The sequence below is a fragment of the Mirounga angustirostris genome, unplaced genomic scaffold (genome assembly GCF_029215605.1).
Source record: "Mirounga angustirostris isolate CCGP_5_RB_7025 unplaced genomic scaffold, mMirAng1.0.hap1 SCAF_4, whole genome shotgun sequence".
Lineage (NCBI taxonomy): Eukaryota > Metazoa > Chordata > Mammalia > Carnivora > Phocidae > Mirounga > Mirounga angustirostris.
In genome coordinates, this window is record NW_026991712.1 from 128,052,222 (window position 1) to 128,070,107 (window position 17,886).

The window sequence follows — 17,886 nt, forward strand, 5'->3', positions numbered from 1 at the left end:
TGGGGTCTTTGTCTGGTTTTGGAATCAAGGTAATGCTGGACTTCTAGAATGAGTTTGAAAGTTTTCCTTCCATTTCTATTTTTGGATCAGTTTGAGAATAAGTATTAACTCTTCTTTAAATGTCTGGTAGAGGGGCACCCAGGTGGCTCACTCAGTTGGGTGTCCGACTTTTATTAGTCTTGGCTCTGGTCTTCATCTCAGGGTTGTGAGTTTGAGCCCCACATTGGGCTGCAGTTTAGGTGTGGAACCTACTAAGGAAAAAAAAGAAAAGAAAAGAAAAAAGAAAAAGAAAAAAAAAAAGGTCTGGTAAAATTCCCCTGGAAAGCCATCTGGCCCTGGGTTTTTGTTTGTTGGGAGATTTTTGATTACAGATTTGATAACATTGCTGGTTATGGGTCTGTTCAAATTTTCTATTTCTTCCTGTTTCAGTTTTGGTAGTTTGTATGTTTCTAGGAATTAGTCCCTTTCTTCTAGATTGCTCAGTTTGTTAGCATACAATTTTTCATATTCTCCTATAATTGTATTTCTGGGGTGTTGGTTGTGATCTCTCCTCTTTTGTTGTGATTTTATTTATTTCACCTATTCATTTGTGATCTTTTCTTTTTGATAAGCCTGGCTAGGGTTTTATCAGTTTTATTAATTTTTTTCAAAGAACCAGCTTTTATTTTCATTGGTCTGTTCTACTGTTTTTGCTTTGCTTTGCCTTTTTTTTTTTTTTTTTTGGCTTCTATATTGTTTATTTCTGTTCTAATTTTTATTATTTCCCTTCTTCTGCTGGTTTTAGGCTTTATTTGCTGTTCCTTTGCTAGCTCCTTTAGGTGTAAGGTTAGGTTGTATATTTGAGACTTGCTTCTTGAGGTAGGCTTGTATGACAATATATTTCCCTCTTAGGATCACCTTTGCTGTATCCCAAAGGTTTTGGGTTGTTGTGTTTTCATTTTCATTTGCTTCCATGTATTTTTTTGTTTTGTCTTTAATTTCCTGATTAACCCATCCATTCTTTAGTAGGATGTTCTTTAATCTCCATGTATTTGTGGTCTTTCCAAATTTTTTCTTGTGGTTGACTTCAAGTTTCATAGTGTTGTAGTCTGAAAATATGCATGGTATGATCTCAATCCTTTTGTAGTTATTGTGGGCTAATCTGGAGAATATCCCATCTGCACTTAAAAAGAATATGTATTATACTGCTTTAGGATGAAATGTTCTGAATATATTTGTTAAGTTCATGTGTCCAGTGTGTCATTCAAAGCCATTGTTTCCTTTTTGATTTTTTTTTTTTTTTTGCTTAGAAGATATGTAGGGGTGCTATTATTATATTATCATCAATGAGTTTGTTACTTTTTTTTTTAAGATGTTATTTATTTGACAGAGACACAGCAAGAGAGGGAACACAAGCAGGGGAGTGTAAGAGATTGAAGCAGGCTTCCCCCTGAGCAGGGAGCCCAATGCGGGGCTTGATCCCAGGACTCTGGGATCATGACCTGAGCTGAGGGCAGACGCTTAATGCCTGAGCCACCCAGGTGCCCCTTTATGTTTGTTATTGATTTATATATTTGGGTGCTCCCAAGTTGGGGGAATAATATTTATAATTGTTAGATCTTCTTGATGTGTTGACCCCTTAATTATGATTTTCTTCATCTCTTGTTACAGTCTTTAGATTAAAAATCTAGTTTGGCTGAAAACAAGTATGGCTACTCCAACTTTCTTTTGATGTCCATTTACATGATGAAGTTTTTTCCATCTGCTCACTTTCAATCTGCAGGTGACTTTAGATCTAAAATGAGTTTCTTTTAGGCCACATATAGATGGGTCTTGTGTTTTTTTATCTTGTGATACCCTATTTCTTTTGATTGGAGCATGTAGTCCATCTACACTGGGTGATTACTGATTGATAGATATGAATTTAGTGCCATGTATTACCTGTAAGGTTGGTTATTTTTGGTGGTGTTCTCTGTTCCTTTCTAGTCTTTGTTGCTTTTGGTGTTTTTTTTTTCCCCCACTCAAAGAGCCCCCTTTAATATTTCTTGCAGGGCTGGTTTAGTGGTCATGAACTCCTTTGGTTTTTGTCTGGGAAATTCTTTATCTCTCCCTCTATTCTGAATGACAGTGTTGCTGGATAAAGTATTATTGACTGCAAATTTTTCCCATTAAGCACGTTGAATATATCCTGCCATTCTCTTCTGGCCTGCCAAGTCTCTGTGGACAGATCTGCTGCAACCCTGATCTATCCTCCCTTGCAGGTTAGGGATTTCTTTCCCCTTGCTGCTTTCAGAATTCTTTCCTTGTCTGTGTATTTTATGTGACTATGATAGGTCTTGGGGATGGCTGCCTTTTGGTGAATTTAATGGGCGTTCTCTGTGCTTCTTGGATTTCGATGTCTGTTTCCTTCCCCAGATTGGGGAAGTTTTCAGCTATAATTTGCCCAAATAAATCTTCTGCCCTTTTTCTCTCTTCTTCTGGGACTCCTATGGTATGAACGTTGTTATGCTTTAAGGAGTTGCTGAGTTTCCTAAGTCAACATATGTGATCCAATCTTTCTTTCCTTCTTTTCAGCCTCATTATTTTCCATAATTTTATCTTCTATGTCACTGATTCATTCATCCTCATCATTGCATCGTCAGTTTTGCATCTTGGTTATGGAATTTCTTATTTTGACCTGACTAGTTTTTAGTTATTTTATCTCTGCATTAAGAGATTCTCTAGTGTCTTCTTTGCTTTTCTCAAGCCCAGCTAGTATTCTTATAATTGTTGTTTTGGGATAGCCTGGGGACCCAGCACTTGTGACTGGTACCTGAAGTTGAGTGTTGTCTGGTGGGACTGAGCCCTTAAACCTGTGGAATCCGATGCTAACGATTTGGAGTTAATGTCAGAATAGGATTGAACCATAGGATGCCCAGTTGGTGTCAAAATCAAAATGGTGTCAGAAACACCATTTAGTATAACATATTTTGGCAGTATTTGATGTTTAAGATTACAAATAAATATTAAATTCACAAACTTTGTTTCTTATATTATTTTATATTTATATTTTTTGAGATGTCTAATAATATCATCTAGTGAAAAATAAGAAGGTAACTTCATGCAGTTCAAAATCAGAACATGACTTTTTTTCATCACAGTAAATAAATCAAGCATACACTATTACATGAAGTAATAAAACTTCCTGGAAAGAATACAAACAGATATACTAATTGGCACTGAAAATTTTTATTTATTTTTATAATGTATGCACGTGAAATGAGATGTATACAATAGACCAAAGCCTACCCAGATACCAGGACTCATGTAAAAATATTTGAAGGCAAATTTTATTGATTTATTTCTAAATAAGGCAAGTGAAATGTAGATTCAGAATTAAACAAGATTTTCAGTAACTTCTGGTCATTGTATGGTGGGAGAATATGAACATCAAATTTTTGAGTATTATTGTACAAAACTGAAAACAAATGCTTTCCAAATTGTAGCAAAATGAACTCCCCCAATATAATACCATTAAGTCTACAAAGACACTACCAAGTTATATGATGGCATCCAAATCCTATAATGCTTCTTCAATGTAAATTTTTTTTTTTTTTTAAGATTTTATTTATTTGACAGAGAGAGACACAGCGAGAGAGGGAACACAAGCAGGGGGAGTGGTAGAGGGAGAAGCAGGCTTCCCGCGGAGCAGGGAGCCCGATGCGGGGCTCGATCCCAGGACCCTGGGATCATGACCTGAGCTGAAGGCAGACGCTTAATGACTGAGCCACCCAGGTGCCCCCCTCAATGTAAATTTTGGAACATTCTGAATACTTTTATAAGCCCACTTTTCAAAAATGTCATTGGAAAAATACTGAAATCCAAAGAACTTCTGTTACTTTAAGTGGTTAACCTAACAAAACAAATGTACTTTTCTAGGTTAATGTAATTCAAGTACAGTAGTACTAAAGGTAACACATAATTTTAATGAAACCTAATCTTTTTGAGGAAAAGCAAGTCATAAAGTTAAACAAAAGTGGAAAACTAGTATTAGAATCAGCTGCATGGGTTTAGTTAACAGTACTTATTTTAAAGTTTTACCAGAAAAAATCTTAAAGCTCTTTCTCTTCTTTGGAGCTTAAACAGTGGATTGTATTCTAATCACTCAACAATTAATTATGTTTCTATAGCTATCTCTTTAATTTTTATACCTGCCAATGTGTTCACGGGCTATAATAAGTCTTTGAATTTGTGCTGTTCCTTCATAAATCTGCAAGAAAAAAGAATACATGTAGATGAAATATCTTCATAAATACTTCAACTTACTCAGTATTTTGGACAGTACTATAAGGTCCACTGTAATACCAAGCTGAATCAAGCCATATATAGGGTCTGTAATCCACAGAGATTCCAAAACCTGATTTTGTAAAACCATGAAAATATAATTCTCTAAAGATTAAATTATAAAAAGTCATTTACCAAAATTTTGGGAGAGAGTCTTAAATCAAAGGATATCAACATTTCAAAAAGTTTGGGAAATCTAGTTTAATGTTGCAAAAATATTTATCCAACTTTTCTGAACTGTTTTTAGCTAGTTGTCATCTTCAGTCATTTTCCATTTTTACTCTTACCCCTGTTTTTCTCTCTTGCTGACTAAGGAACAGAGTTGCTAAAGAAAAAGATGCTGGAAGGATTTGGTTTTAACTTAGACATTCCTAGTAGCCAGTCCTTACTTCCAGTTTAAACCTCTAACCCTAGCAATTTATTACTACCAAATGGTTACTATCACTTTATCACTATCTCTTCATGTTGTTTTACTCCCAAATATGGTTTTTTGGGGTTTTTTTTAAAGATTTTATTTATTTGACAGAGAGAGAGAGGGAGCAAGCACAAGCAGGGGGAATGGCAGGCAGGGGAGAAGCAGGCTCCCCAATGAGCAAGGAGCCCGATGTGAGGCTCAATCCCAGGACCCTGGGATCATCACCTGAGCCAAAGGCAGCCGCTTAACCAACTGAGCCACCCAGGCGCCCCCAAATATGGTTTCAATTAATTCAACAGTTGTCAAGCAAGATTCAAAATAAAATAATTTATTTTAAATGATATGCATACTTTTAGGAGAGCAAAGGGTGGATCACAATTGGCTAGGATGTTAAGACTCAAAGATGGCTGATCCAGACATATATGTACATATCTGTACCATTTACTTTATTAGCCTATTCTCTCTTAAGGCATATACTTAAAGGTAACATTCTTCTGTGTTAATTAGTTTTAAAAACTGGTTTATAGCCATTTATGATAGTTTATTATTTTTTAAGATTTATTTATTTAGAGAGCACATGAGGGGGGAGGAGGGGCAGAGGGAGAGGAAGAGAGAGAGAATCTCAAGTAGACTCCACGCCCTGAGTGGAGCCCAATGTGGGGCTTGATCCCATGACCCCGAGAGCATGACCTGAGCTGAAACAAGAGTCGGACACTTAACTGACTGAGCCACCCAGGCGCCCCTATGATAGTTTATTATTCCTAATGGCATGAAATCCCTAAATAATTAGAAATCTGCCATCTATGAATATTCTTTTACCTAAAAAACAACAAAAATCATTTTTAACCTTACCTGATAGATCTTAGCATCCCTCATTAGTTTTTCTACAGGATATTCTGTATTAAATCCATTGCCTCCAAAAATCTGCACAGCATCAGTAGCTAATTGATTTGCAGTATCTGCAGCAAATGCCTTTGCTATAGAGGCATAGTAGGTATTTCGGCGACCAGAATCAATCTCCCAAGCTGCTCTCTGGTAACTCAGTCTAGCTAGTTCAACTTTCATTGCCATTTCAGCCAGCAAAAATGCTATTCCTTGGTGCTAGAATTAAAAAGAAAAAAGTTTAAGGATATCTATTAACTTTTTAAAAGTTTTTCTCCTAGAACTTTTTTTAAACTTTAAAACTAATTTTAGACTTAAAAGTTACACTCTGCTACCTCCAAGTTAACATATTACATAACCACAGTATAATGATCAAAAATAGGACGTTAACATTACTACAGTATTATCAACTAAACTATGAACTTTATTCAAATTTGGCCAAGTTTTCCACTCATGTCCTTTTTCTGTTCAAAGATCCCATCCAAGATTTCAACTGTATTTTTCTTCTTAAGTCTTCCCCAGGCTGTTAGATTCTTCAGTTTTTCCTTGTCTTTTATGACCTGAGCACTTCTGAAGAACACTGAGTGGTTATTTTTTTTGTAGAATGTCCCTCAATTCGGGTTTGTGTGATGTTTCTCAGAGCTGGAATGAAGTTATGCATTTTTGGCAAAAATACCATAAAAATTATATGTACCCTCCTGGGACTTTTTTTTTTAATGTATGTATGTATGTATTTTTAAGTAAACTCTATGCCCAATGTGGGGCTCAAACTCACAGCTGCAAGATCAAGAGTTACATGCTCTACCGACTAAGCTAGCCAGATGACCCTACTGGGACTTTTTAAAGAAAATTATTATAGATAGATACAGTGAAAAATAATGTCATACTGTATCAGATGCTGACAGAGGAAAGTAAGCACGATGACAAGGACAAATAAAAATGCTTCTTATCCTCCCTCTAGAAGTTCATAATCAAAGAGGAGACATAAACCAAACACTTTCAATAAAAGACAGTAAGTCTTCTATCAGTTGTACGGCCAAAATGTTATATGATAGAAATATGTTCACCATGTATGGGTAAGTGAAAATTTCAAATACATAGTATGGTTACAGCTTTGGAAAAATATATGCATAAAAAAAAAGGATATGGAGCAAAATAGTCACTGTAATTATCTCTGGACAATGGGATTATGGAGGTTTTAAAAAATTTTTATTGTTATGTTAATCACCATCATTAGTTTTTGATGTAGTGTTCCATGATTCATTGTTTGTGCATAACACCCAATGCTCCACGCAGAACATGCCCTCTTTAATACCCATCACCAGGCTAACCCATCCTCCCACCCCCCTCCCCTCTAGAACCCTGTTTCTTTTTCAGAGTCCATCGTCTCTCATGGTTCGTCTCCCCCTCCGATTTCCCCCCCTTCATTCTTCCCCTCCTGCTATCTTCTTCTTTTTTTTTTTCTTAACATATATTGCATTATTTGTTTCAGAGGTGCAGATCTGAGATTCAACAGTCTTGCACAATTCACAGTGCTCACCATAGCACATACCCTCCTCAGTGTCTATCACCCAGCCACCCCATCCCTCCCACCCCACCCCCCACTCCAGCAACCCTCAGTTTGTTTCCAGAGATTAAGAATTCCTCCTATCAGTGAGGTCATATGATACATGTCTTTCTCTGATCGACTTATTTCACTCAGCGTAACACCCTCCAGTTCCATCCACATCGTTGCAAATGGCAAGATCTCATTCCTTTTGCTGCATAATATTCCATTGTATATAATATACCACATCTTCTTCTTCTTTTTTTTTTTTTTTAAAGATTTTATTTATTTATTTGACAGAGAGAGACACAGCAAGAGAGGGAACACAAGCAGGGGGAGTGGGAGAGGGAGAAGCAGGCTCCTCGCAGAGCAGGGAGCCTGATGCAGGACTTGATCCCAGGACTGTGGGATCATGACCTGAGCTGAAGGCAGTCACTTAACCAACTGAGCCACCCAGGCGCCCATATACCACATCTTCTTTATCCATTCATCTGTCGATGGACATCTTGGCTCTTTCCACAGTTTGGCTATTGTGGACATTGCTGCTATAAACATTGGGGTGCATGTACCCCTTCGGATCCCTACATTTGTATCTTTGGGGTAAATACCCAGTAGTGCAATTGCTGGATCATATGGTAGCTCTATTGTCAAATTTTTAAGGAAACTCCATACTGTTTTCCAGAGTGGCTGCACCAGCTTGCATTCCCATCAACAGTGTAGGAATATCACCTTGGATTCACTTCTCTGTACGTTCTACTTTCCAGAAAGTGGTTGCTTTTCTATTCAGAGTTGTTTCTATTCTTTTCTTTAATCTCCTGTTGAGTTCGTAGGTGTTCAGAATGGTTTGATCCCTATCCAGCTGAATTCCTGAGACCAGACAAAATCCAGGTCTCCTACTCCTCCACCATCTTGCTCCACCCCCAAGCAATTTTATTATTTAATTTTACTTATACTGTATCACATAAATTATTCTACAATGAAGATGGAATGGAACATATGCTTTAAAATCATACACATTAAAAGAAGGCCTATAGGCATTTAGAAACAAGAATATTAAAATTATTAAAAAGATGCTTTCTATCATAGACAACATCAAAATGTGTTTTGAAGACTAAAAGGTAATAAAAACCACACAAGTTATGACTGTATACAGACTAATATGCACCAAAGGTCACATAAAACAAAAAACTGAGCTGTTCAATTTCATATATTTACTGTATTTAAAAAAAAACGCACAATACTTTAGAATGTGACAAGTTGCTTGAGAGTAGCATAATAATTATGTCTTAAGAGGAGACAATTATTACCCAATATAAATAATTTCTATGTGGAACAAGGAGAGTAATATCCTCCCTTCTTTCTTTTTTTTTTTTAAGATTTTATTTATTTGACAGAGAAAGACACAGCGAGAGAGGGAACACAAGCAGGGGGAGTGGGGGAGGGAGAAGCAGGCTTCCCACAGAGCAGGGAGCCCGATGTGGGGCTCGATCCCAGGACCCTGGGATCATGACCTGAGCTGAAGGCAGACGCTCAACGACTGAGCCACCCAGGAGCCCTCCTCCCTTATTTCTACCTGCCTGATTGTGCCCATTCTTCTAAGCCAATGATTCTTTCAAATTGTTTTGTTTTAGTTTTCACTCTATTTTTTTTTCTTTTTTTTTTTATTTCACTCTATTTTTTGAATAGATAATTCATCCACCAGTTTGAAGTTCAAACTTTCCTCCTATCATCCCTGCTGTCCCCAACCCCATTTAATTCCCCTTCCTGGAGGTAACCAAGTTAACTGTTTTTCATCTTCTCAGAGATATTATAAACATACATAAGCAAATACATCTATAGTCTCTTCCTTTTTTACAAATATGCTGGCCTACCATGTTGATGGTTCTTCATTTTGCTTTGCTTATCAATAAATGTGAGGGCTTTCTATGGTAATATATAAAGAACTTCTTTATACTTTTTTATAGCTGCAAAATATTCCACTGTATGGATGATCAACATATTGGTTGTTTCTGTATTTGGCTGTTTCTACACAATGCTGAAATGAATAAGCTATAGATATGTCATATTGCACATATGGGAGTAAACCTGAAAGACACATGTGAAATACAGTTGTAGAAAAACCACTTTTGATATATTGCCAAAATGTGGTTCATAAAAGTTATAGTGAATTATATTCCCACTGGCAATAAATAGAAGCCCTCGTACCACCACAGCTTTGGCAACCTGGTATAAGATGTCCATGCTTCTCCCATGAGATTGTGATAAAAAAATCCCAGTGAGTCTCATTCAGTTTCTTTTCAGCCCATGTTTTGAGAAATCCTGTTCTAAACATAGTTCACAATCCCTGTAATGTCTCTAGCCCACCCATGACAGTTTCTCCTTTTGGTTTCTCTAACCAGGTCTATAAGCTCTCACTTAGGGACTTAATCTTATATGGCTCTATATTATTTCTTAATATTTGTCTTAAGATACGTATCTTTGTCTTAAGATATGTATCCTATCTCCATAGCAAAGTTAAAGGTTCCTGAGTACAGAGCCTACACCGAACTTCTTTTCTATTCCTGGAAATAGAACATGAAGTATGCAAAAGGACAGACTCTTTAAGTGACTACCTGGGTTCAAGTCTTGGTTTCATCATATATTAGGCGGACCTAATGTTTTACATGCAATAAATGGGACTAAGAGTCCCCACTCCACAGTAATGTGAAGATTAAATGAGTTAATACATGTAAAACCCCTAGGACAGTGCTTGGAACAGAGAACATATCCGATTATTAGTATTTTAATATAGTAGGTGTTCAGTTACTATCTGTTGAATGGATGAAACAAGTTCATAATGGAAACGTATTCTAAGTGCTAGGAGTATAAGGGTTACCAAAACAGAAATTCATAGCCTGTATGGCACTTACATTCAGATGGGAGAGTAAGGAGAGACTTACAATAAACAAACACAAACATGATATAATGTTGAGTGGTGTTAAGAACTATGGAAAAAAAAAAACCCAAGTGGGATTAGTATATAGAGTGTTGGAGGTGTTATTTTACATTGGGTGACGAAGGTAGGTTCGTTAGTGAAATGAATGAGGAAGTGGATTATTTGGCGGGTGGGGAGTAAAGGTGAAGACAACAGCAAAAGGCCAGTGTGGCTGACAGAAGTCCACTGTAAAGACTCTGGATTTTAATCTGAGTATGATTTGAGCACAGCAAGTACAGTATTAAAATTACCTCTACAAGCGGCTTTCCAAAAGTTTTCCTCTCCAGGGCATACTTGGTAGCTTCATCCAAAGCTCTTTGTGCTAGCCCCACAGCACCAGCTGCTACCTAGTATTTTAACATTTTACAAAGCATAAGTTAATGTTGTCTTTAAAACACAGTTCAATGACTGTTTGCCTAAAATTCTAAGTTAAGGATTATATAAACAGATGACCTATACCTTCAGGCCACAAAAGAAGGGGTGGGGGAGAACAAGCATTTCAATTTATATTTTTTATGAATTAAAGGCATTTGTGAGGCAGAGGATCATAGCCTAGAAAGTCATTCCTTCTGTTTAACAAGGGAAAGCTTCTTCGGGGAAATATTCCTAATGACTAAGGGAAGAGGAAATGAGCACATATCAGCAGGAATGATCAAGTAAGGACTGCCTCTAACAACCTAGCAGTGACTACAGTAATTTTATATTTGCTAAAACAATTTCTGTAACAGGCAGCAAGACAGTTGAAGAATTCTAAAAAAATAAAGAAAAATGACAGTATCTCTCCGTCCTTAATAAAAGTAGGTATTAAAAAGGAAATACACACCCCAAAAAAAGAAAAAATAGAAATACATACAAAATATACCATGTTAAAATAAAACTACTCAACGTAATAAATAAAAGATCCTCTAAAGATTGTCAAGTCATTGATATTACTTACTGGAGGTCTGGTTTTATCAAAAGCTCCCATTGCAATTTTGAAACCAGCTCCCTCACCAATTAAAACATTTTCTTTAGGCACTCTCACATCCTCAAAGACAATTCCTCTTGTATCTGAACATCGCTGACCCATATTTAATTCCTAATAAGGAAAACAATACATATTAAGGAACACTTTCTGAGCTAACATGAATTTTGCTTTAACCTCTGTTTTAGGATTTTCTGCAATTATCTAAAACGGGTCGACAAACGATGGCTTCTAATACCTGTTTTGTAAAGAAAGTTTTATTGGACTACAGTCAATACCTATTTGTTTATATATCATCTATGGCTACTTTCTTGCTACAATAGCAGAACCGAGCAGTTAGGGACAGAAATCTTGTGCCCTCAAAATTTAAAATAGTTATAAACTGGATCTTTACAAAACAAGTTTGTCAACCCCTAGTCTAAAACAATGTTTCACAAACTTTGAAACCAACAATAGTCTAAAGGTCTATATGCACATATTACACTACAAAGACAAATTTCATATGTGTGAAGACTATCTTTTTTACCATGAATGTCAGGAAAAGCATTTAGCAAACATACTTTGATTTAGGATGTTTAATTTAGCTTAATGGAGCTAGCAAAATAATGTACCAACTCTTTCTTAAAATTAGGTTTACTGAAGTGGAATTTACATACAGAAAAATTCACCCTCTTTACATATAAATCTCTAACAGTTTTGACAAATATATGTGTGGAACCACTACCACAATCAAGATACAGAATATTTCTGCACCCCCAATAACTCACTTGTGCCCCTTTTAAGTCAACTCCCTTACTTTACTCCCAACCTGAAGCAACCACTGATCTGACTTCAGTCCGTTAATTTTTCCTTTTCCAGAATGTCATGTTAAGTAGAATGAGAATAACAAGTAATACGTGCCTTCTGTGTCTAACTTTTCACTTAGCAGAGTGCTTTTGAGATCTACCTATATTGCTACTGCTCAGTAATTTCTTTCTTTTACTGCTGAGTAGTATTCCACTATAGGGATGCACCATATACCCATTACCTATTCACCACTGACAGACATTCCCGTCACTCCAGTTTTTAGCAGTTATATAAAGTTGCTATAAACACTTGTGTAGAGGCCTTTGTTTTCATTTCTCTTGGATAAATATCTAGGAGTGCTGGGTATGTGGTAAGTGCATATTTAATTTTATAAGAAACTGCCAAAGTAGCTATATTCAACTTTTCATTTTGAAATTTTTCAAATGAACAGAGGAGCTATCAGAGTAATACAACAAATACCTACGTACCCTTTACTTCAATTCACCAATTATTTTGTCACATTGGCTTTATTTCTGTCCTTTGTGTGTGTTAACTATTAGCATTATTTGCTGAATTATTTGGGAGGAAGTTGCAGATATGGTGACTCTTCTCCTTAAGGAAAAAAATTTTAATCTTGTTTTTAATCAACAGCGTGAGAAGCAGAGGAAATGGGAGCACAGAGCTGTAAACAAACTCTCTAACTTGCTTGCCTTAATTAATAGTCATAGTCTGCCTCTAGGACTGAAGAAATGGTAACAATAATATATAGTTTTACCAAGAAAGAAGCAACATCTTTTTTTTTTTTTTGCCTTTATAAGTCAGTGAGCTCTAGTGCCTTAGACCCTCACTCAATATAATGAGAAAACACTGTTTATAAAAAACGGTTTACTCTAGCCTATTTTCCAGACTCACTCCACCAACACTACCACATTTTTTTTTAAAGATTTATTTTAAAGAGAGAGAGCGAGCCTGCACTCCTGCGAGCCGAGGAGGGGGGGGCAAGGGAGAGGGAGAAAGAGCGAGGGAGCAGACTCCCCGCTGAGTGTGGAGCTGGTGGGCCTCAATCCCAGGACCCTGAGATCATGACTCAAGCTGAAACCAAGAGTCTGATGTTCAACTGACTGAGCCACCCAGGCGTCCCCAAACACTAAAACATTTAAAACCAAAATGCTTCCTGTACTTCCTCTCAAGCCAGATGACTTCTAAAACACAAAACATTTTAAAAACATCAAATTTCACAAATCTATAAAATGCCCATATATTTCAAAAAAAGATTTATAGAGGTTTAAATATATACAATATAATTATCTGTCTCTGTCACTAGAATGTAAGTTCCCCAAGGGCAGGGATTTTTGTTTGTATTGATCCATATGGTATCCCCAATATCAGAATAGTGCCTAGTATGTAGGATGAACTCAATAATAAATATTTATTGAATTAGAGATATTTTTTAAGTGAGAAAATTGGGAAAAAAAGAGACTAGAAATAGCATGATAAAATCACAAGCGTGTTACTACTAAAAGCAGTATAAACTGTTAGGTCCTTTACACTTTCTAGAAATGGCCATAAATTTGGCCTTAAGTTTCTAGCAACCATCCCTAAAAAGGAGACCCAAATAGAACATAAATAAAAACAAACCATTTGCTTGGAAGAAGCACATCCATTCTTACAACTTATATTTTGTTATATACAACAACCTCACTATAATTTCACTGGTGAAGTATAGTCTACCTTTAATATCTACTCTTAAAAGAGAATATAGAAAAATAGGATTAGAAGCCACATTGGGCAAGTTCCTAGGATACTTTAGTAGTGATCTCAACTCTGCCTCTAAGTATGTAACATTGAGTAAACAGACTGAAATAATACATCTTCCACCTTTAATATTCTGTGACCTCAAAGAGAAGTTACCCCTCTTCCATACTCTAGTAAATGCTTCCATTTTCAAGAGGCTTGAGTACAAGAGAGAGATTCTGATGGCTTTTAATAAAACAGGATTATGTAACCTTTGGTAACTATTAATAAACTTCCATAATTTCTCCTTTTCCTTCAATATAGACATCATTTGGTCATTATTAGTTTTTCTTTTTTACAAACTCATTTTTCAAAGAAGAGTTTTACAGTTGTAAAACTGAGTCTCCTCTTCCTAGTCCAAAATTATAATCGTAATCCTATTTCCTTAGCTCTCACTAAAATGACTTTAATGACTTCATTTCTTCCTTCTTTGATTTGCTAAATCTTAAAACTCTAGTCTACTTTAAATGCTAGTGCTAAGTCATCTCCACGCATTCAAATTACAACCATTCTCAAATACGTTACATTACCTTTCCTTCTTTAAGTAAAATTTCTCGCCTTCCCACATTCAAGGCTCTTTACCATTCTCATACTTTCCTCAGGCACATATTAGTGTTGTTATATGATCTGGGGTATTGTTTTAATCAATACAATGGGCATAATGCCAGTTATCCTACCTAAAAGGCTGCTGTGAGGAAGGAAAAAGAGTGGAAAAGTCTTCTGAAATATCTAAAACTCTATTATTGGGCAGGCCACATAAATGACAGCTTCATTTCTGCTTCATTATCCCTCACAGCTATTTATTAGCATTCTCTAATAGACTGGCACTATGAACAACCAATTTTTCAAATAATGAATCAAAAGGATTATTCTCAACATAAAACCTTCAGCTATAATATATAAACTATTTCACCTGATAACATCAAAACATAGCTTTATTTTTAGGGATGCATTAAATAGGTGATGGGGATTAAGGAGCACACCTGTCTTGATGAGCACAGGGTGATGTATGGAAGTGTTGAATCACTATATTGTACACCTGAAACTAATACAACACCGTATGTTAACTGGAATTAAAATAAAAACTTAGAAGGAAAAAAAAAGGGGAAAAAAAGCTTTATTTTTATTGCAACTTACTACAAAGAAAATGTTTTCAATAAAGGAAAGTGAAATAATAATTTTGAAATTTACAGTTAAAATAGTATTTGAGGCCTTAATCACTGATGAATTTATATTTTACCTTTCTTCCAATCTGCACTCCTGGGGTATCTGCTTCCACAATAAATCCAGTAAAGGCTTTATTAGCAGGAGCCTTTGGATCCGGATCAGAACGAGCCAATAAGAAATACCTAATATATATATAGATATGATATAGAGATGATGACAGAGATAATGACATCAACAGTTAACACATGGTGATGGCTATCTCATTTAATCCTCCTAACAACCCCAATTATTATTCTGTTTTACAGATGAGGAAATGAAGAATCAGAAGGCTCAAAAGCTTGCCCAAGTCACATAGTTATGATGTGGCAGAGCTAGTATTTTAACCCAGGTCCACTTCTTAACTAATATGGTATTTAACTTTTTTTTAGTAGTCTGAGTTTTAAGTAAAAATTCCTTGTATCAAATTATACAATATAAGAAGAAAAGTATGTCCCATACTGGAAATGGCATTTTTTCTTTCCCAAAACAGTTTGATTCTTTAACGGACAAGCTTTCTGGAAAAGGACAACAAATAGGGCTGCCTGTGAAAGGAATAATAAGTGAGATAAAGACCCCTATATTCTGCCTACTGTCCTCTTTTTGCAGCAAAATCAGTGTTTTTTGTTATTGTTGAATTATTATGAATGTTTGCTAGGTTTTCGCTCCAGAATTTTTCTCAGGAAGATTTTAAAATGAAACAGGAGGTATGCAAAAACATCTAAATGTAACCCATGTTCTAAATAGCCTGATATGAGAATTTTTAAAAAATTCCTTAAACAACAATTTTCTATGCTTAACACTAATAAATTATCATTCACTCTACATTTTGCTTGATAATAGTAAAAAATAGTAAAAACTGTTTTCTAGTTTCATATATTACCTATTTTGTCTTACTACATGGGAGTTATACTTAATGAATTCTTAAAATTATGAAAGCTTCTAATTGCACTGTTAGATTTCTCTCAACTTGTTAAATTTTAATAGTTTCTTCATTTTTCTATTACTTTCTGATACTATAACGACTTACTTAAAGATAATGATCTAGCCCTCCTTAATACCGGACAGTCATAAAGGGGTTGACAAGTATGTTTAAAATAAACAAATAATTTCCTCGTAGGCTCATTCCCAGGAATAATGCTTTATCTGCCAGAAAACTGCCCTGCAGAGCACACATATATATTGAATCAGAATTTTTGCAACCCATTTAGTTCATTATTCCAATCACCAGAGAATCCTTGTCCTAGGAGTCTCTATCTGTATACTTGCAGTGATGGGTAAATACAATATTTTCCATGACAACTCAACACACATTGGACAGAACTGTTCTTGGAAAGCTTGTTCTTATGTTGAGCTATAGTCTACATTTTTCTAACTTTGACCCATTAATTCTAAACTGGCTTCCTGAAGCAGATATACAAGCCTGCTCTTGCTTCTGTGTGACATTATTTCAAAACTGTCAAACTCTTCCAAAAAAAACAAACTTAATTCCTTTACTCTTCACAGGACATGTTTTCTAGACTCTTCTTAATGAAGGATACTTACTTGCTTCTGAATTTATTCCATTTTGTCAATGCAGGTCTTAAAATGTATCATACAGAACCATTACCACTTTTCCCCTCATTTGTATTATACTTCTATCATTTCAGCAAGAAATTACCTTTTTTATTTAGTAGAATGTTAATTCTTTTTTTTATTATGTTATGTTAATCACCATACATTACATCAGTTTTTGATGTAGTGTTCCATGATTCATTGTTTGCATATAACACCCAGTGCTCCATGTACATTTCCTTCTTAAAGACAGTACATCACACTGTTGATTCCTACTGAATCTACAAGTATCCATTGTACTTTCATCTTTTTTCCACAAATCATGGTATAGGTTCTTCAACATTTTGTATTTATGCAGGTGATTTTATGAACCTTTGTTGAACTTCATGTCATTATTTTTGGACCTATACGTTTGGACTTTTAGATTTTACTAAAGTAATATTCTGTCTTCTCTAAAAGACAATCTGAGTTTTAAGACTGTCTTTGTCTGTTGTTCAGAATCAGAGAAGTGTACTATACCAATGGTTTTCCTTTTTCCTCAGTCTACAGGGAACAGTTCCAGGAGATGCTAGTATGGGGTACATACAGTGGAGATAGTAAGCTAAGTAGATGGATTCACATTCAACAAGAGCAGGTGTTTTTGTTTCATTCTTTTACAAGTTAAACTTCTGAAAAGTTAGTTTGAAGAAATAATTCAAGGCTTAAAAATAGTTTTTAAAAATAACTGAACTACTTATGATCTTTTATGTACCTTATTTTATTTTTTAAGATTTTATTTATTTGACAGAGAGAGAGCGCGAGTGCACAAACAGGGTGAGCGGGAGAGGGAGAAGCAGGCTCCCTGCTGAGCAGGGAGCCTGACGTGGGGCTCGATACCAGGACCCTGGGATCATAACCTGAGCCGGAGGCAGTTGAGCCACCCAGGAGCCCCTAGAACTTACCTCAACTGTAGTGATTTAATAATAAAGGAGAAAGGGAAGATTCTGATATGAAGTAATTAATAAGCAATACACAGAGATGTGTTAAACAACATACCAATTCGCTTTTCCTCCATTCGTTATCCACATCTTCTGACCATTAATAATATACTCATCTCCTTTCCTTTCTGCTTTGGTCTTTATACCAGCTACATCAGAGCCAGCTATAGGTTCTGTTACACAGTAAGCCTTAAATATATGGAAACAATAAAAATATTAAAATTTTAATTATTAAATTGTGAATGTTTAGAACCAGGAGAGTATATATTTTTAATTTTTTTTTTTTTTTTTTTTTTTTTTTAAAGATTTTATTCATTTATTTGACAGAGAAAGACACAGTGAGAGAGGGAACAGAAGCAGGGGGAGTGGGAGAGGGAGAAGCAGGCTTCCCACTGAGCAGGGAGCCCGATGCGGGACTCGATCCCGGGACTCCAGGATCATGACCTGAGCCGAAGGCAGTCGCTCAACCAACTGAGCCACCCAGGTGCC

At 35.8% G+C, this 17,886-nt stretch overlaps 1 protein-coding gene across 1 annotated transcript in view; it reads right to left on the bottom strand.

The window, feature by feature from the left end:
- Positions 1-3,853: 3,853 nt before the first annotated feature.
- Positions 3,854-17,886, bottom strand: part of ACADM (acyl-CoA dehydrogenase medium chain) — a 30,546-nt gene continuing 16,513 nt past the window's right edge. Inside the window, exons 7-12 of the mRNA XM_064588970.1 lie at positions 17,456-17,586; positions 14,904-15,012; positions 11,057-11,197; positions 10,371-10,466; positions 5,570-5,818; positions 3,854-4,228 (exon numbers count right to left, since the gene is read on the bottom strand). Coding sequence (XP_064445040.1) covers positions 4,157-4,228; positions 5,570-5,818; positions 10,371-10,466; positions 11,057-11,197; positions 14,904-15,012; positions 17,456-17,586 — 798 coding nt within the window. The 3' untranslated portion in view covers positions 3,854-4,156. The remainder of the gene's footprint in view (positions 4,229-5,569; positions 5,819-10,370; positions 10,467-11,056; positions 11,198-14,903; positions 15,013-17,455; positions 17,587-17,886) is intronic.